The 18,241-nt window shown below is 60.2% G+C and overlaps 2 protein-coding genes across 4 annotated transcripts; both read right to left on the reverse strand.

Moving 5' to 3' along the window:
• Positions 1–81: 81 nt before the first annotated feature.
• CCNB3 (cyclin B3) lies at positions 82–5,058 on the reverse strand. 3 transcript variants are annotated; one of them, XM_027696180.1, is made up of 12 exons: positions 4,929–5,058; positions 3,853–3,992; positions 3,689–3,772; positions 3,406–3,524; positions 2,793–2,895; positions 2,368–2,466; positions 2,120–2,212; positions 1,731–1,868; positions 1,153–1,308; positions 724–873; positions 403–533; positions 82–252 (listed from the first exon to the last, which is right to left on the reverse strand). In XM_027696180.1, the coding sequence occupies exons 1-12, from the start codon at positions 4,930–4,932 to the stop codon at positions 180–182; spliced, it is 1,290 nt and encodes a 429-aa protein (XP_027551981.1). In that variant the 5' UTR covers positions 4,933–5,058; the 3' UTR covers positions 82–179. The 3 variants fall into 3 exon arrangements, with proteins under 3 accessions (XP_027551981.1, XP_027551979.1, XP_027551980.1); XM_027696178.1 differs by having other exon boundaries at positions 2,368–2,469; XM_027696179.1 differs by lacking the exon at positions 4,929–5,058 and adding an exon at positions 4,791–4,809 and having other exon boundaries at positions 180–252; positions 2,368–2,469.
• Positions 5,059–8,438: 3,380 nt separating this feature from the next.
• On the reverse strand, positions 8,439–16,867 carry LOC113973721 (protein eva-1 homolog C-like). Its single transcript, XM_027696186.1, has 8 exons — positions 16,666–16,867; positions 13,467–13,666; positions 11,505–11,628; positions 11,171–11,323; positions 10,861–11,004; positions 10,631–10,702; positions 10,215–10,304; positions 8,439–9,530 (listed from the first exon to the last, which is right to left on the reverse strand). Exons 1-8 carry the CDS (start codon positions 16,865–16,867, stop codon positions 9,145–9,147), a joined length of 1,371 nt encoding a protein of 456 aa, XP_027551987.1. The 3' UTR covers positions 8,439–9,144.
• Positions 16,868–18,241: the final 1,374 nt, after the last annotated feature.

The raw sequence follows: 18,241 nt of genomic DNA on the forward strand, positions 1-18,241 counted from the left end.
GAAGTACAGCCAGCATGTGTGACAGACACATCTTATTAACAAACACATTTTATTAACAGTTACACATGACTTTTTTTTTTTCCCCCTCTTCTTCAGTTAAAATTACTATTATTTATGTACATGGTACCCCACCGCCCAAGGGCGCCCCGTTATTTACAGGCTTTATTTACAGAGCAGGACTAGCAGCTGGTGAGTGTCTTCTCGAGCTTGAGCATGTCCATGGGGGCAAGTTTGGCAACCTCAAAGAAGACCCTGAAAAGAACGCGTTTGCTTAGAGCTCAGCCCCAGCCCATGAGGCCCATTCACCAGTGCTCCCAGCTCCCCTCAGCACCCCAGGGTGTGTGCTGGTGGTGCCACCTCCTGTGATGGGGACAGGCCCGAGACAGAGCCCACGACACTCACCTGTGTGAGTACTTGCTGCGCACGGTGTTCAGCTTGTCGCGGGGCTGATACGTGAGCAGGAAATTCAGCCTCTTCACCAGGGGATGCAGGTCCTGGGCGCTGTACCCGCTGTAGTATTCCAGCGTAGGGGTCTGCAAGGGGACAGCAGGGCTAAGCTGGGTCCTCTCTCAGTGACAGGACAGCCATCATCTTCCCTCTCCAGCCCCCCAAATCTGATCATAGCCCTAGAGCATCATCCCACGCACCGGTCCATTGCCCCCCACATCCCTGTGGTGCCCCTGGGGCACCTCAGCAGGGACAGGGGATCAGGCAGGCACTCACCCAGCCCCCAAGGTTCTTCATGGTGAGTGCCAGCAGCAGGCAGCTGGCAGCCAGCTTTGAGGGGCTCTCACGGGCATAGTCGTACTCCTGCAGTGTCATCTCGCAGAGGAAGCGGGCCAGCGTCAGCGTCTCCATGGTGGCACGGGCACACTGCAGCCAGGGGGCAGGGAAAGGCTCAGCCTTTTGAGCAGCGCTGCTCCCCTCTCCCCAGCATCTTTGAGATCGAGAGTGCTGCCCCTGGGGCACAGGACACAGACCCCACACCCTACCACAAATCAGCATCCTCAACCCTTATGTCTCTTGACAAACCTTCCTTGTTGCCAGCTGGGAGCCTGAAGCCCTGGGAATGCCCATCACCACCCCCTGGAGCCACCACAAAGGGGTGCCTGGAGGCACGTGGATGCCAGCCCACCCTCCAGCTCCACCAACCTTGGCGAAGCGCCGCAGGAAGCGGTAGGGGATGGGGATGTTGATGTCGAACTTGAGGGTGCTGAGGATGCTCATCTCCATAGCCAGGAGCTCCTCCCGCTTGTAGGCATCATCACAGATGTAGAGGAAATCATCCACACAGGGTGGGCACCGCTCCTGCCAGGGCACAACTGCTCAGCACCCCCGTGGGGGCTTATTCTGGCTCTACTCGGGAGATCCCACCCGTCCCACAGGCCCTGTCAGGGTTCACACACTGCTGGACCCCACCAGGACTGTTAAAACACTCCGTGGGGCTTCTGTGAGGTCTCTGCTGCCCCAGCCCTTAGCCTGAACTGCATGCTTGCATGAGGTGAACTCAGGTGTCCTGAGGGTCTCTGCAGAGCAGAGAAGAGCCAGCCCTCAGTGACACCAGGAGCCAGCCCACCATGACTGCATTCACAGCCTTGGGACAGGCAGAGGGAACACGAGCAGCTCTCAGGGCAGTGGCCTGGGACCTGGCCTTCTCCAAAACCCCACCGGGACCAGAGAGGCACAGCCCCTTCTGCCCCTGCTCCCCAGGACAGCATGCAAGGGTTTACCTCGAATTTGGAGGCAATGAGGATGGCAGTGGAGCCGATGAGCTGCAGCTTCTCCCTCATGCTCACCACCTCCACCAGGTAGTGGTCCACCAGCTTCACAGCCAGGTATAGTGTCTCATGGTTCAGCTCAAAGTTCTCCTGTAAGGATGCAGGTGGGGGGCAGGACAGGGTGTCAGGCAAAAGCCTGGCCTACCCTGCCCCCTCAGCTCTCACAGGGGCCAGGGGTGCCCATGGCTCAGAGGGAGGGGTGTAGGTCCATCCCTAGCACAGGGAGGGGGAAGATCAGCTCTGTCCTGGGGACGCTCACAAGAGGTTCTGCCAGCACACAAAGGTCCCATGTGACAAAGGCATCATGGGGGGCTGTTCTGCAGAAGGCCACGGCCCCTCACCTGCACCTCCACCATCCAGTCCACGAGGATGGCCCGCATGTCCCCTGTGATGTCCGGCTGTTTCTCCATGTAGTCAGGAAGCATGAATTTCTCCTGCCAAAGAACCAGCTATCAGGGACTGGACAGATATTCCCCCTCAAACGAGGCCCTTCCCACCCCATGCAAGCCCCCACCAGGTGCTCAGAGCCTCTGGGCAGTGGGTGGCCCTGCCCAGACAGTCACCCCTTCCCTGGACAGGCATTGCCCACCTCTCTTTCCCGCATGTATTCGAAGATGTCCTTGGCATACTCTGCACTGGCATAGGGGTCACCCAGCTGCTCCTTGTCGATGTCCTCCACTGCTGGTACCTGCTGGGATGGAGGAAGCACCAGTAAGAGGGGGCCCTTAGCTCTGTGGGTGCTGGTCATCCCGTCAGGGCAAGGCTGCTGCCTCTCTGCACTCCCTTTCCTACCTGCCCTCATCATCCTGCAGCCCCTGCCCCACTCTTTCCCATGAGAGAATTCTTGGATGAAGATGGTGGGGGACTTAACCCCCCTCCCCAGCTTCCCATCACACTGGCCCAAGCCTCTCCAAGGTCCAGAGCACTGCCTGGTGCCCTGCTGTCACCGGTGGCAGCCACAGACCAGTGCTGTGAAGATGAGCCTGGGGCCTTGCTGCAGCCCAGGGTCCCTACCCTCTCCTTGGGGGGCTTCAGTTCCTGCACAGGCACCGGTTTCTCTGGAACAGGATCCACCTCGGGCTCTGAAGGAGCTTTTGGGGGAGTTTTCTTCATTGACCTGGGCAGGACAAGAGTATAAATCATTCCTGGGAGGAGTCTAAATCTCCTGGCAGAAAAGGGCTCTCCAGAGCCTCTCGCTGCTTCAGGAAGGGGCTAAACCACCCCTAAAATATCCCCATAGAGACTCTTAGAATCGTTTAGGCTGGAAAAGACCTTCAAAGACCAGGAGTGCAACTGTTCCCTGTAGCACTGCCATGTCCACCACTAAACCATGTCTCGCAGTGCCACATCCATACAGCTTTTAAATCCCTCCATGGATGGAGATTCTAGAACTGAGCCCGTACCAGGACTGGACAACCCTTAAGGGGAAGAAATTTTTCCTAATATCCACCCTAAACCTCCCGTGGCACAACTTGATGCCATTTTATCTCCTGTTTACCGCCCACATCTGGCTCACGGTCTCCATCACCCAAGGGAAGCCTCTGCTACCACTTGTTCTTCCCTATGGGAAAAGTTTGTAGGTGTTGCCCACTGCCCTGCAGCAACCCCCCTGCCCATGGCTACTCACTTTTTCAGGTTGATCTCGTTGTTCTTGGCCACCCCCAGTGTGCCCTGTGCCTTCTGTGCCTTGGGTGGTGCCACTTTCACGGCCTCCTTCTTCCCTGCCACCACCTGGTTCTTGCGAGCCTGTTTGGGTCAGAACAGAGGGATACAGGGGCTGCACAGAGGGAAGCGAGATATGCCCTGCAAGGAGACCTCTCCTCTTGCTAGTGGGGCATGGGACATATCCCCACCTCCCGTGGGGGGCTTACAGGGGGCACCAAAGCCCCCATCCTCACAGAAGTACTCACATTGGTGATGTCCCCGAACGCCGACCTCTTCTTGGGCCCGCCCTGGGGTGAGGATGAAGATCTCTTGGCGTAACAGTTCTCTTCCTGCAATAGAGACTGTTAGAAGGTGGTGCTCAGCTGCCCCACAGGAGCCCCCCACACCCCTGGCCTGGCTCAGGACTCACCTTCTCGGGGTCAACATTCTCTGCCGTGGGGCCCACCTTGCCTGCCCGGGTCTGTTTGGTGGCCAGCATCTTGGCGTTGCGGGGCAGCGGCGTCCTCTCCCTCGGCAGTGGTGTCCTCTCCTTGGTCCTCCGCGAGCAAGCTGGGGGCAGAGCAGGGGGTGAGGCTGCTGCCTGCCCCCGGGGACACCCTTCCCACTTGGGGCAGAATAGGGGGGCATTTTGTCCCTCCTGGGGGGTAGCACAGCAGGGACTGACCCCCCACCCCTTCCCTGAGCGTGGCAGGCGGGTTGTGCCCCAAGACAGGTAGGGAGCAAGTCTGGTTGGGGGTGCACCTCCCAAGAAAGAGAGAACGTGGAGCCCTAAGACTCCCACTTAAAGCCCCCTGCAGGGATACGGGGGAGGCAGTTCCCAGCTTCTTGCATCCCAGAGAAGGATGCAAGGGCTTGCACTCCCTCGGAGACCCCTCTCCCTTGCACACCCCGGGTGGTCTCAGTTACACTCACTCCCCTGCCCCCTCCGCTCACATGCACCACCCGGGCGTCCCAGCGTCCCCCACTCACCTGCCCCCTCCCCTTCCGGGGTTCCCCACTCCACTGCAGCCCACCGGGGTGCTCGAATTCTCTGCTCGCCCAACCCTCCCGGGGTTCCCAGCGCACCCCAGAGCCCGGGTACCCACCCTCCCCCATTACCCGTCCCGCATTCCCCTATGCCCGGTACCCGCTCTCCCCCATACCCGTCCCACACCCACGCCCGGTACCCGCTCTCCTCATGCCTGTCCCTCACTCACGCATTACCCGGTACCCGCTCTCCCCCATACCCGTCCCACACCCGTGCCCGGTACCCGCTCTCCCCCATGCCTGTCCTTTACTCACCCACGCCCGGTACCCGCTCTCCCCCATTACCCGTCCAACACTCACCGATGCCCGTCCCACGCTCATCCATGCCCGGCCCGCTCTCCCCCATTACCCGTCCAACACTCACCCCTTACTCGGTACCCTCTCTCCCCATACCCTCTACCCACACTGCCCCGATACCCGCTGTCCCCACACTCCCCGACCACCCGCACCCTCACTCACCCATGCCCGGCCCGCTCTCCCCGCACCGCCGGCACCGGCACTTTCAAAAGTAGCAGTTCGGCAGCGGCCGGACCCCACTGGCCGAGCCTCGCCCAATCAGCGCGCGGGGCGGGGCCGGGCGGCGGCCAATCGGCGGGCGCGGACGGATGCAGTTGCTAAGGGGCAGGGCGGCAGGGTTTAAAATTCAGCCCGAGCGGCCAATGGGAGGGCGAGCCCGCGGAGGGGGCGGGGCGAGCGGCCGGCTGAGCGGGCGGTGATTGGTGGGAGCGGGCGCCGTTTAAATCCCTCCCTGAGGGGTCGGAGGGGGTGTCATGGCGGCAGCACCGGCCGGCGTGGGGGCTCCGCGGCCGCCGCCGCACTTGGGGGTTGTTTAGCCTGGAGAAGAGGAGGCTCAGGAGCGATAGACCTTGTTTATCGCTCTTTACAATTCCTTGAAGGGAGGTGTAGCGAGATGGGTTTCGGTCTCTTCTCCCAGGCAACCAGCAGTAGGACAAGAGGGCACAGCCTTAAGCGGCGCCAGGGGAGGTTTAGGTTGGACATTAGGAAGAAGTTCTTCGCAGAAAGGGTGATTGGACATTGGAATGGGACACTGGGCATTGGAATGGGCTGCCCGTCCCTGGAGGTACTTAAGAAGAGACGGGATGAGGCACTCAGTGCCATGGTCTGGTAGACGAGGTGGTGTTGGGTCGAAGGTTGAACTTGATGATCTCAGAGGTCTTTTCCAACCTAATTGATTCCGTGATTCTGTGAGTGACCTCTGCGGGTTTCTGAGTCCGCTGCCTCTGCCTGCAGCTGGAGCTGTGGGTCCCCCACTTTGCCCCCCCACTCCTGACTGCAGGGCTGCCCTTTCTCATGGGGCTGGAGGTCTCTGGTTTGGGGGACAGGGTGTGCCCAGGGTGGGCTGTGCACCTCCCATGACCTCCATCAGGAATGGAGGGTTTGGATCACTTGGAGAATCATAGAATGACAGAATGGTTTGGGTGGGGAAGGACCTTAAAGCTCATCCAGTTCCAACCCCAGCCATGGGCAGGGACACCTTCCACTATCCCAGGTTGCTCCAAGCCCCGTCCAGCCTGGCCGTGGACACTTCCAGGGGTAGGACGGCCACAGCTTCTCTGGGCAACCTGTGCCAGGGCCTCCCCACCCTCACAGGGAAGAATTTTTTTGAATATTTTATCTAACCCTGCTCTCATTGTGGGAGGTACCACAGGAGCAGTGCTCACGTGGTGTCCTACAGGCACAACAGACCAAGTTCAGTGGCGAGGCTTGCTGGGACCACCCCATTCAAACCAGGATCCACAGCGACCAGGACAGGGTCAAAGTTACCAAGGCACAGATCACAGTGCCTGCACTATGAGCTATATGCAATACTGGCTGCTTACCAAAGATCTGCCGAGGGTCAGAGTCCTCTGTGCCTCAAGGAGCAGCCTCGAGGGCGTCAGACCTCTGCCATGCAGCCGGGAATGCTCAGAGAAGGCTCGCTCAAGGCTGTCATACTCGTGGGATAATGTGGTTGGCTTGTAATCAGCTTCCATGTGTCAGGAAAGGAATGCATGAGACTCCTCACACCCACAGCTTGCTTTGTTCCTTGATAAACGAGTCTTGGAAAAGTCACCCACTTTTCATGTGTCAGTCGCATGATTGATGTTCCAAGCTCATACATTCGATGCTCACTGTATCACTCTGCTCCTTCGAGGGTTTCCAGAGAACATGTTGGAACTAGCACAGTCCTTGGCTCATGTGCCAGTGCCGTGTGGGGGTCCCGTGCCCTCAGCAGCTCTGGGGGGCTTTAGCACTGCACTGAGCTCTGGCTCAAACGAAGCCCCCACTGAGGTAAACTCAGCAGAGCTCAGTGCTACAGCAGAGGAGAGCTTCCCCCAGCCACCAGAATCCCAGAAAAACCTTGCAGATTCCTAGGTTTAGCCCAAGAAAATCCTTTGGTATAATCCCACACCCGTGTGCTACTGTTGCTGGTGGGGCCAGTGAAGCGCCTCAGTGCCAGCATCTGAGAGGATTTAAACCTGCCACCCAGGGGCCACGCGGGCAGGATCAGGCACACGGCTTGGGCTCTGTGCAGGCAGCTCTGCCACGTCTGCAGCAGAAAGACCTGGGACATGGACAGCCAGGAGCACCAGAATGGCTTTGGGGTGCAGCACAGCTATGGGATGCTCACAGGGCTAGTGGGAGTTTAAACCTGGGTCCCACTAATCTTGGGTCCCTTCAGTTCCCAAAACTGGTTCAGGGCTGCTGCAGCTCCAGCCCACCCTGTGTCCTCCTTGGCCACTTGTCCTCTCCAGTCCCACCTCCCCCGGTGTCGCTGCCACTGTCCCTGGCCTGGGAGCTCTCTGAGGCTTGCTCGCTGTTGTTCTGGGATCCCTGTGGGGTCTAGGTGCCTGCCTGGATCCTTATGCATGTTGGGGCAGTGTATAGCCCAGCCAAAAGTGTGAGGTGGATGCATACTAGCCAGGCAGAGCCAGGACACATCCCACCGCCAATGGAAACATGGTGCATTGCCCCGTGGGGTAAGATCCTCAGCCAAAACCCCCATCCAAGTCTGCCCGTGGCTCTGTGGAGGCTGGGGTGAGCTGCCTGCTTTGGGACAGGTCCATGTCTGCCTGTCCTGCCCAGGCTTGGCATGGGGAAGCCGGCTTTTCCAGTCTCCACGGCGCTGCTGTGCTGGTGCTCCTTGGGAGGCTCTCGGGAAGCCCAGCCCTGCTGCAGGGGCTGTGACTTGCACCATACGAGCTGAAATCCCCCCCAGCCATGGGGGGTATGGGAGGAAAGGGGAGCAAGAAGTGCAAGGTGATGACGTGGGTCTGCAGCAGGAGCTGGGCCAGCTGTCTGAGCATGGATGGAAGGCTGTGATTCTCAGCCCTGCCCATCACCGAAGGATCTGGGGGCCAGTTGGAGGTGAGAGCCCCTCAAGCTCTCCTTGGGCTCTGGCATTCCCTCAGCAAACACCCAAATCAGGCAGGATGCAAGTCCTTGGCTCCCCCCACTAGGCTCTGCTGTGTGCTCACTCAAGAGCATCTGTGCCTAGTGTGTCCCTGTTGTGAGGAGAGCTGGGTCACTGCTTCCATCCAGCCTCTTCCCACAGCACCACAGAGCTGCCTTTCAGAGCTGGAGCAGCCCCCAGCCCTAGCCCAGCTCCCTGGCACTGCAGGGCTGCCAAGAAGCCCCTCTGTGTGGCATCTGGGGACCTCAGCTCCAGGATTGTTTGCCAGACAGGGAGCCTCAGGCTCAAGAGAAGCTGCAAGGACAAGGAAGCATCATTCATGGAATCCACACAGACTGCTTCTCCCCCATTTCCCTTCCCCAGGCTGAAAACTTATCCTTTCCCATGATAAAACAGGCCCAACTTGTTGCTCCCCATGGCCCAGTGCCAGCACTGGTAGAAGGCAAGGAGCTGCTCTGCACAGGGAGGGCTGAACTTTGCCTCCTCCTTTTTCTCCTCTTTTCACTACTAATGGCTAAGGTCAGGGAGGGACGTTGAGTCCAAAAGCTGTTGCATTTATTTACTGGAAAAAGCCCCAGCAAGTTGTGCCCGGGGCTTTCCTGACAGTGGGGAAAGCACAAAGGAAAGCACGGAGCAAGGCAGGGTGACAGAGTCCCTGAATGCCCTCAGGGAGGTGAGAGCCAGTGCTGTGCTGAGCTGCTCCAGCCCAGGGAGCAACTCCCCCGGGGCACCAGGGCTGCATGGCATGCACCTTGGTGGAGCTGTGCTGGGTGATGCCCCCTGTGCTTGCCCACCTGCTCCACCTGCATCCCCACCGTGTCCTGGCCATTCCTGCCTCTCTGTCACCAGCACACTCCCTGAGTGCAGGATGTGTTGGCAGCACCAGGGGTGGAAGCCAGCACCCAAGGAGAAATGGGAGCAAACACCCTCAGAGGGCTGAAGGTGGGCTCGGCTGAGCAGGGTTAAACACTAGAGCCACATGATGCGAGCCAAGAATGGGGAGGTTAGCTTAGGGTTAGCGGCGTGGCAAAGGAGCCATCCCACAGCCCCTCATCACAACCAGGGACCGCATCTCACCCCCAGGTTAGAGGTTTCCAGGCTGGTGGAGTAGTGGGTTGATGGACACACTGGAGCTGCCGTGACCCTGCTGCGGCTCGGGGTGCGCAGTCACCCCAAAGAGCCCAAACTTATGTCTCTGATGTCAGGTCCCGCTGCTGAGCCTGCACCCCCTGCTGCTCCCCACCCATTTTCTTCCAGTCCTTATTTGGTGGCTGATTTGATCTTATGGATGGCATATGGACTGGACTCCTTGGGCATCCAGATCTCATCCCCGCCGTAGCCCTGGTGATCCACCGCTCCCTCCATGGCTGCTGTCAGCTCAGGGCTGAAGATGCTGTCGGTGGCCCGGTAGGTGCGGGTGAGGCGGCGGAAGGAGGAGTCTGAGGAGCTGTCGTCAGGAAGGTCTTCATCCTGCTCATCCCTCAGCTTGGTCCTGCCCAGCTCTGAGCTGCTCCCCAGCTCTGGGTCTTTGAGAGCCTCCCCCACCTCCTGCAGGAAGGCTGTTTTGGGGCTGATGATACACAGCAGCAGCATGAGGCCTCCTGAGACCCCGCAAAGAAAGTAGAGGCCGACTTTCTCTGGGACACCTGAGGGGAAGAGCAAGGAGACACACCAGGGTACAAACTGCTCTGCAGCCTGCAGGTTACCAGCGCCTGCAAACCCCCTCTGCCAGGCATATGGGAGTAAGAGGAGAGGAGCAGGGATGCCCTCAGCATCCAGGCTGCAGAGGTAGGGCAGACCCTGCCCCAGTCATCGTGGGAGTGGCACTCAGAGCCTCATCAGTACCCACCAGTGTCCCAAAATGTGCCTTTCCCCATAGAAACCCCCCCTCAGGATGTGGAGAGGCAGAGCAGGGGAAAGAATCATCTCTTCAGGAATTAAATGAGTAATTTCCTCTGGCAAGGGAAGTTTTGCCTGCAGAGAGGTGCTCTCTATCAGTGCCTGCAGACAGGGCAGGAGGGAAGGAGACCAAATGGGTAATCTGGCCTGTTGGGAAGGGAAGATCCACAGGCAGGACCGCAGCTGCACTGCAACTGCTGACGCTGAAGGTCCTCAGGCCTTGTTCAACCCCTGAGCTCCCGCCCTATCTGTCCACCCCAAACCCAGCACGGGTGCTTGGTGCCCACCTCCCTTGCCTGCCTGGAGGAGTCTGGGGTCTGGCTGCCTCTGAGATGAGCCCTGGGCTGAGCTGGGGCCATCTGGGACCTCAGTCACCCCCCAGCCTGTCCCGCTCCCCTGGGTGCTGCGTGAGACCCGGGGAGGGCACGTACCCCAAAGGTGGGCAAAAGCTGCCAGAGAGCTAGTAAAAATCATGCGGTCTTCCCGGAGCCTGGAGAACCTGGGCCCTTTGTACCAGCCACCTGCAGCGACAAGGGGGTGCAGGCTGAGACACGAGGTGCTCCCAGCTCCTTGTGGCCCAGCCGCCTGCCCCTGCCTGTCCTTCTCCACACCACACTCCATCCTTTGGGGGAGTGACCCTGCAGGCCCTCCTTTCCCCTACTCCCAGCAGACCCATCTCCAGCCCCTCAGCCATGGGCATTGACCAAGGGGTGGCCTCAGCCGTGGGACAGAGGTGCTAGGATGGAGCTGGTATAGGGACACAGACAGGCCATGGAAGGGCTGGTTGCCCCGAGCGTGGACATGGTGCCACACTGCCTGTGGTGTAACCTCCCTCCCGCCGCGTTACCGTGCATGTAATCCGAGAGCAGGAAGGGGTCTGAGGTGTCAGGGCCCACCTCCTCCAGCAGCTGCTTGGGCACTGCAAGGAGAGCACACACCAAACATCACCAGCCCGCTCCTCCCCAGCAGCCCCTGCCTCCCCGAGGAGCCCTGTGCTCCCGCCTGCCTGGCACGGGGTGGGCACAGCAGGTGCTCTGCCGGTGCCCCTGTGCCCCCAGCTCTGTGGGGAGCTCTCACCACAGGTGTAAGAGACTCGCAGCTGCTTCTTCATGCCAGGGAGGCACGGGTCCCCAAAGGTGGCCTCGTCAGCAGCCACGGTGCAGTTCCCCTTGCGGTGGCACTTCTTGAACACCCTGCGCAGGGCGTCTGGAGCCAAGCACTCTGCAGAGACACGAGGCATGGACCCACGGGCAGGGCTGCCTGCCCCTGTCCACCAGGCACTGGCCAGCTGGGGGCCAGGGGCACAGGTACAGCCCAGTGGTGTACTTGTGCCATACTCTCTGCACAGCTCCTGGTCCCATTTCTGTCTGGAACCATTCTGGCGTACCTATATGGGGTCCCCCAGTGTTCAGGGCATCACACTCCGGTTTGCCCCGCAGGAATCGTCCATAATTTGCAGAATAAATGGCCAGGATGGATTTTGGTCGGCACTGCAGCCTAAGCTTGTCATTCTCACACACGGTCTTGATCCGATGGTTCCCTGGGGAGTGACACCGCAGTGTCCCAATGCATCCTGAATCAGCTGCTGCCCCTCCCTTAGGCCAAGGGCAGGGTTGGAGGAGGGCTGTGAGGTACAAGAGCAGCCCTGCTCTCCTCCCTGCCCCTTTCTGAGCAGCCAGAAAGAGCCCATGTAGCATTACCCAGACCCTGCTCCACCTCACCTGGCCGGCACTTGTAGGAAGTGATGAGGTACTTGTGCGTCCCGGGGCACGGGTCTGGCCCAAAGACTTGGCTGTGCACTGAGAACTGGCACCACTGCTTGTCCTGGCACTCAGCCAGCAGCTTCTGGAGAGCAGAGGGAAGCAGGCGTGAGGTGGGTGTGGAGTCCCGACGCTGTGCTCGCCTGCTGTCCCTCAGTGCCATCACCAGGCTCAGTGAAACAGCCTCTCACCTCACAGAGGTCTCCCACGGCTGCTCCTGCCTGCCCCCGATGCAAGACACCCCAGTTCCAGTGCCTGTTCCCGAACTAGTTCCTCCCCTGCACCCACACTGAGCTGTGTGCCAGCACAGAGCTGCCAGCACCGCACCACACTGCACATCTGTAACATCTGTGCGGGCGTGTGCACCGACACTGCCCCGTGCGCTCACGTCCCCGCGGCCCCTGCAATGTCCCCGCGCAGCCACGAGGTGGGGACGAGGGTTCACCCGCCCGGGTCCCGCCGAGGTCCCGCGGGGTGGCCGCTGTCCCCTCCTGCCCCCGCAGCCAAGCCGCGGGTGGCTGCGCCGGGCCCTTGGGTGCGGCAGGAATCCCTGGGCAGCCCGGCCTAGGGTGGCTGTGGTGCTCCCTGCCCCTGCATCCACCTCCTTCCCGCAGCAGCGGCCCCGCAGCGGAGCAGGGGCTGCCGGCGGCAGGGAGCGGTTTGTTCCCGACCCTCAACCCGACCCTCGCTGCCTCCTCGCCCGAGGATCCCAGCACCCAGAACGGAGACCCTTCTCATCTCTCCTTCCCCTCCTCTGTCCCTGTCCCCTCAGCCCAGCAGAGGACTGAGCCTCCCCTTGGTCTTCGCTGGCTGCCAGAAGGGAGATTCACAAAGGAAACACGATGTCTCTTCGCAGGTGTTGCCTAAACAGAGCTGAGGCTCGGCAGCAGCCCTGCTCTCTGCCCTCCAGACATCCCTGCTCCTTCAGCAGCAGTTGGTATCCCAGCCTCGTCCCAGCACGGTCCCCTGGCTGGAGCGGCTCCATCCCAGTGTGAACCAGAGCTACACAGACCTGCTCTCAGACCTGCCCTTCGGTCTCCTAATGCCTGTGCCAGGCTGTACCTTCCATCCTGCAGGGAGGGGGACCCTGACCTGTGTTTTCAGGGTGCTTCATGGGGCCAGCCTAGTGCCATGCCAGCATGGTCTGGCTCTGCATTTACAGAGCTCCCGGGACATGCAGGATGCCAGGAGGGGATCTACGGCTGGAGCAGGACCAGGCAGCAAAGCCTTGCGAGCTCCCAGAGCAGGGAAGTGGTCCCTCAGCTCTTTTTCCTCTTCTCCAGCTCATTCCCTTTCCCTGCAGGCAGCTGCAGCCTCTGGGTTTGCTGTGGGTTTGCGCCAGCCCTAGCAAGGAGCTGGAACAGGGGTAGAAAAGCAGCACATGAAACCAAGGGACCCAGGCACCAGCTTTGGGGAGATCTCTTTCCTTCTGCCAACCTCTGCTTTCCTACCCTCTCCGTCGAGCAGACCCCCTTTGATCCACTTCATTAATCCACTCCCTGGGAGCTGCCAGCACGGACAGGTGCTGCTTCTGTGCTAACCCCAGGGGATGCACCCACAGAGCTGAGCACAGCGTCTCTTGGTGTCCTGTCTCGCTTCACAAGCCCGACACCGTGGCTGCAGCACTCCCCTTCTTCTGAGATCCAGCCCCAGCTGCCAGGGCTTCCCCTGAGCCTGCTGCACCCTCAGGACACAGCAGTGCCTCCTGCCAGGCCCCACTCCGGAGCCCACGGCAGAACATCTCTTTCACCCTTATCTTCGAAATTTGGAAAAGGGCCCCACAGGTGAATCCCAACGCTGATGGCCACAGCCTCCCTCGGGGCAGAGGAAGGCTGCGTTGTCTGCACCCCCCGCCCGAGCAGGCAGCTCAGCGATGCGGGGACAGCGGGGTGTGCAGCCCGGCCCCCGGGACCCCTCCCTTACCAGGTGGGCGGTGCCCGAGGTGCACTCCGTGCTCTCCTGGGAGGCGTTGCCAGGGCTGGGGCAGAGGTTGGTGCTGGGCACGCGGCGCCCGTAGAAGGCACCGAGGATGCTGATGGTGGTTTTGCGAGGGCAGACGATGAGGAGCTGCTCTCCATCGCAGGTGTGGGCAGTGTGGTTCCTCAGCACCTTGCGCAGGTACCCTGGAAGGGGAAAGAGGGGTTGGCCCTGGCCAGAGGAGGCACCAGGGCCGCGGCAGTGGCGGCGCTTGGGCTCCCGAGTGCTGGTGGCAGTGAGGATGTCTTGAGCTGGGGCACTTATGGGGTGAACAGGACCAGAGCAGGGCAACAGCAAACCTTGTATACAGCAAACCTTGCATACAGCACTGCTGCCAAGGGGCTGGAAAGCAGCCTGGAATAGCTGAACTGGTTAGCAATGGGAAGCAACAGCTGAAGGCAGGACAACAGGTCAGAGAAAACATATACAGGAGAATCCCATGAGGAGTTGTCAAGTGTTCAGAGAAGATCAGGCTTTTTATGGAGCCCTGGTGGGGGAACACCAAGGATAAGCCAGGGATGGTCCCCCAGCGATGATCTCGGAGTCAGGGCAAGGAGGATGTGCTCTGTCACAAGTCACAGGTCACAGGTCTGTCACAAGTCGAGCCATGAGCCGGATGAGAGAAGGGTCCAGCAGAATCCCACAGATGGCTGGGTTGGTATGGATGAGTGTGAGCCACCAAGTCATCACCTGAGCCCAGCTGGCCCCAGGTCTCTGCTGGAGAAACCCAGTGCATCTGTGTGAGCCATTCCTGGCCCCCAGCCCTTCCAATGGGCACTGGCTCTTCCCTCCTTGAACTCCCATCATGGAATGCTTCTCTCTTTCAATCCTGCCTAGTTTGTGTCACACACCACTGACCCTCTTGTTTTCCCTGCAGGGAACAGTGAGGTGGGACTGTCCTGCCCCTCCTCTCCAAGGGTTTAACATGCAGAGATCAGCTCTACTTGGCATCAGCTGCACTGGGTGGGCGAGGAAGCTGTTTTAGTAACAGCTCTGCAAGTTGCCAGGTGCTCTGAGCAGGCACTGATTGCTGGAGAAGGCTGAGGAAGCAGGAAAAACTGACAAAAAAAGCTGTGCAGGGACCTGAGTGGAGCAATTTGTGTCTTTGAATAAAACAAAAGCAAAGAGGAAGCATCATTTTGAGGCTGGCAGGTGGGGACAAGGGCAACCCGGGGCTGCTGAGTGGGTCACAGACCCCAGTCCCCAGCTGTGGGGTCTTTGGAGGGACTTGCACTCCAGCCCCCCCTCTACAGCTGGGGCCTGGGGTAGGACATGAACCCTGTCCCCCAGCCCCCAGTGTGTCAAACCTCCCCAAACCAACACAAGAAGGTGGGAGCACGAGCTCCCCCCTCTCTCCCTCCGCAAACCAGTGCCAGGCTCAGCGGCACAAAGGGCCCCTTTCACCTTCCCTGCTGCCACTAACCCTCTGGCATCTGCGGCCAGAATCACTCCCTGGGGAGTCAGTGGGTGCAGCTGGGAGCTGCCTCTGGCCCAGAGTTACTCTCTCCCTTGACATTTCTCCTCACAAGCTGGGATGAATGAGCGGGGGGCCACAGCATCCCACAAGCAAGCCCTTGATTGCTCCTCTGCATGCTGGAGGAGAAAGGAAAGGAGAGGCAGAGGAGGGTGGGTGGCAGTAAAGAAGGTGTTTTAGCCAGGTCGAAGCTCCAGTACGATGCAAAGATGCTCCTTGGATGGCACAGAGCTGGATTTCTGCCCCTTAGGGTGCAGTGCCCACGAAGAGCGGACAGGACAAGCTCTGTCCAGTGATATGGTTGTCCCATCTCACTGGATGCTGGGGGCTGTGAGGGGCACGGGGCCCTGCCCAGGCTGCCAGCCCCCCTTGCCTTCCTCTGCATCCCCTGCTGCAGCCCCACACTTGGCAGGAGCCCCACACCTGTGGCAGCAGCCAGGCTCTCCTGAAGATTCCAGAGCCACCCATGCCTTGACTTCTGCCTGGCACTGAATCCAAACCCACCTCCCCCAACAGTGCTGGAGGTGGAGCTGCCCAAACCCCCTGCTGCTGGGCAGCCCCCAGCACAAAGGACTCAGCCAAATCCTGGGGATGGTGGGGAACTCAGGGAAGAAATAGGAGAAGAAATGGGTTTCCTCAACCCCAGCCCTGCCCTGCTGTCAGCACCTGGCTGGCATGACTGGGGGTTTGTATTTTAAAACCGAGGCTCAGACAGTGCCACGAGGACAGAGGTTTCTCCATCACACTGTTTTGGGGCAGTGAGCAGCTGTGAAGATGATTTTTGGGGGCAGCACCACAGCAAGGAGGCCGCATGCAGACTTTGTGAGTGATTCTGGCGGCCCACTGGTGTGGCTGACACAGTCCCTGGTGCTGTGGTTGTGCTGTTGGCTCTGCCCAGATGGGATCACCTCCTCCTCACTGCAGCCTGCCCTGCAGCATCAGGCTTTCACCCACCCAGGCTTGGTAAAGCAGAAGGAAGGTGTGCATGGCTGTTCCCAGATGATCCCTGGGGAATGCCTGGTGCCCAGCCTGCCTGCACCAGTCCTGACAGTTCAAAGTGCTGGGGCACAAGGGATCCCAAATTTCTGCCTTGGCTACATCTATAAGGCTCACCAGCAAGGCCCTGGGGAGAGGCTCTGGCCCTTGCTGTGTCTTGTGCCAGGGCACCCTGCAGCACCCCCACTCACGGGTGCTTTTGGCTGGGGCTGCAGCCATTGGCTCTGTCCAGGGACCGGGTACAGCTTCAGCCCATCTCTTCCCTCCACTTCTCAGAGCAGGGAAATCACGACAGGCAGCCCTGGGTGCTCCACATACTGCCCAGCACCGACGGCATGAGCCTCGTGGTTGGGAGGGGTGGGGCTCAGCAAAGCTCAGGGACTGGCTTGATGTTTTTTTTCTTTGCCTTTCTGCCTCCAAACTGTCCGAGGGAGCACAACAGAGCAGGGCAGCCACTCCCTCACACACACCGCGGCTGTGGGATGTGTGTGATGTTTCTCAGATCACAGGCCTGCGTGGGGATAAAGAAATCCCAGCGTTTTGGGCAAACTCCCTCTGGCTTGCCATGGTTTATAGCTCACTTGCCCCTACCCCACCCACCTGCTGTCGCTTCTCCCTCCCATCACACCGGCGCGGTCCAGCATCCCCCGCCTCCCTGCCTGCACCCCGACTCACCGGAGAGCTCCGGGCTGGCCTCCAGACCCACGGCCAGGCAGAGGAGGACCAGGATCGCTGCTGGCCCCACCAGCCTGGCCATGGCACAGCCGCTGTGTCCCACAGGCAGCCCGTGCCGGCCGGGTCCGTGGCGGTGGCTGGCGGGGCTGGCACTGCGCGGGGACAATGGCTCATTTCTCTGCCCCGGGCCGGGCGGGCGCATGTGCACCCGCTCTTTGTCTGCTGCCCGGGGCCAGGGGCTGCTCGGGACAGCCGGTTCACTCTCAGCACAGGGACACCTCCCCCAGGGAGGGGACATGTTTTCAAAGGCGCTCTGCGACGGGCGAGAGAGTGCCATGCCTTGGCATCACCGCTGCCGGCGGAGAAAACCGGCAGCCCCCTCCCTTCTGCCTCTGTTCCCCCTGGGCAGAGGGACAGGGCTTGGAGAGGTTTCCAAAGTGCCCCCAGCTTTCTCCCAGGCACGGTGAGGCAGAAATCCGGATACGTATGTGCTGTAATCTCGATCTCGGCAAATGTCCGGCCATTCACCCTGTGAGGAGGAAGGGAAAGGCTCCCTGAACTGCCTCCCAGGCGGCTGTTCCTGCAGAAAGACAAACACCCTGCCTGCACCCAACCCTGTGGGCAGGGTGCCGGTCTTTGCTGCCACCCTTCTGCCCCACAGCCTCTGTGGGGCCAGGTACTGGACATGCCAGCACCTTCTGGGGAGGGCACTGTGCTATCCCGTGCCCACCGCCTGCAGGAGTTAAATCCCTGCCTGCTGCTTCAGCTGGAGGGAAATGCCACGGGCTGGAGCTGCCGGCTCCGACCCCGGCTGAGGTCAGCACGGACAGCAGCAGTCGGCAGTGCCAGGAGCCATCGCGGCTCCCGCAGGCTCAGCATCGCCCGGGCAGGGGCAGCGGCGGAGGGCGGGGTGGCAGCAGGGACCGGCACACATCACATCACATCACATCACATCACCTGGGAGCTGGGTGACGGGTGAGCTCCTGCTCGGGGTGCTGCCATGGCCTCGGGGGCACTAACAGCACCACCAATGCATCCCTCAGTGTCAGGCAGCTTCCTGTCCCCTCGAGGAGAGTTCCAAGTTCTCCAAAATCTTTGATGGGGCAGAAAGAAAAATGCCCCCCATGCCCCCCCTGCCTCCCCTTGCAGCCCCCAGCATAAACATCACTCTGGATTGAGTAGCAGGACTAGGAGAAGCATCTCTGTTGGGGAGCCTCTGCCGGGAGCCTGCAAAATCATTTTCCATCCTAATTGCTTCAGTGGGGATTGCTGTCTGAACAGGGATTGATTATTTTTAGGAAAGTTGGAGCTTATCTGAGCTTGGGGGGGGCAGAGTCAAGCATCGGGGGTCCCCATTTTGTGCAATGGTACCAGCTTTGGGGTCCAGAGGTGCAAGACGGGTCTTGCCCAAGAGTTAAGCCCGTGGGTGCTGAGAAGCTGTCTCTGCTGGGACGGCAGCCAGGGCGATCTGACAGCAAACATTTCCCTCCCATCCTGGGGAGGAAAGCAAGCCGTTCATCCTTCCTGTGAAACAGCCCAAATTCCAGGAATGGGGCCCTGCCGGGGGTCAGTCCCA

The sequence above is a fragment of the Neopelma chrysocephalum genome, unplaced genomic scaffold (genome assembly GCF_003984885.1).
Source record: "Neopelma chrysocephalum unplaced genomic scaffold, ASM398488v2 Primary Assembly neopelma1_105, whole genome shotgun sequence".
Taxonomy (NCBI): domain Eukaryota; kingdom Metazoa; phylum Chordata; class Aves; order Passeriformes; family Pipridae; genus Neopelma; species Neopelma chrysocephalum.

Bases quoted from the DNA above. Each gene is read 5' to 3' on its own strand.
- LOC113973721 (XM_027696186.1), bottom strand. From the start codon at position 16,867: ATGCGCCCGCCCGGCCCGGGGCAGAGAAATGAGCCATTGTCCCCGCGC. The intron at 13,667-16,665 runs GTGAGTCGGGGT...TTCCCCTTCCAG, and splicing joins GGCCAGCCCGGAGCTCTCCG to GGTACCTGCGCAAGGTGCTG. The intron at 11,005-11,170 runs GTACGCCAGAAT...GTGTCTCTGCAG, and splicing joins CACTGGGGGACCCCATATAG to AGTGCTTGGCTCCAGACGCC.
- CCNB3 (XM_027696178.1), bottom strand. The intron at 3,525-3,688 runs GTGAGTACTTCT...TGACCCAAACAG, and splicing joins CGTTCGGGGACATCACCAAT to GCTCGCAAGAACCAGGTGGT. The intron at 1,869-2,119 runs GTGAGGGGCCGT...GCATCCTTACAG, and splicing joins ACTGGATGGTGGAGGTGCAG to GAGAACTTTGAGCTGAACCA.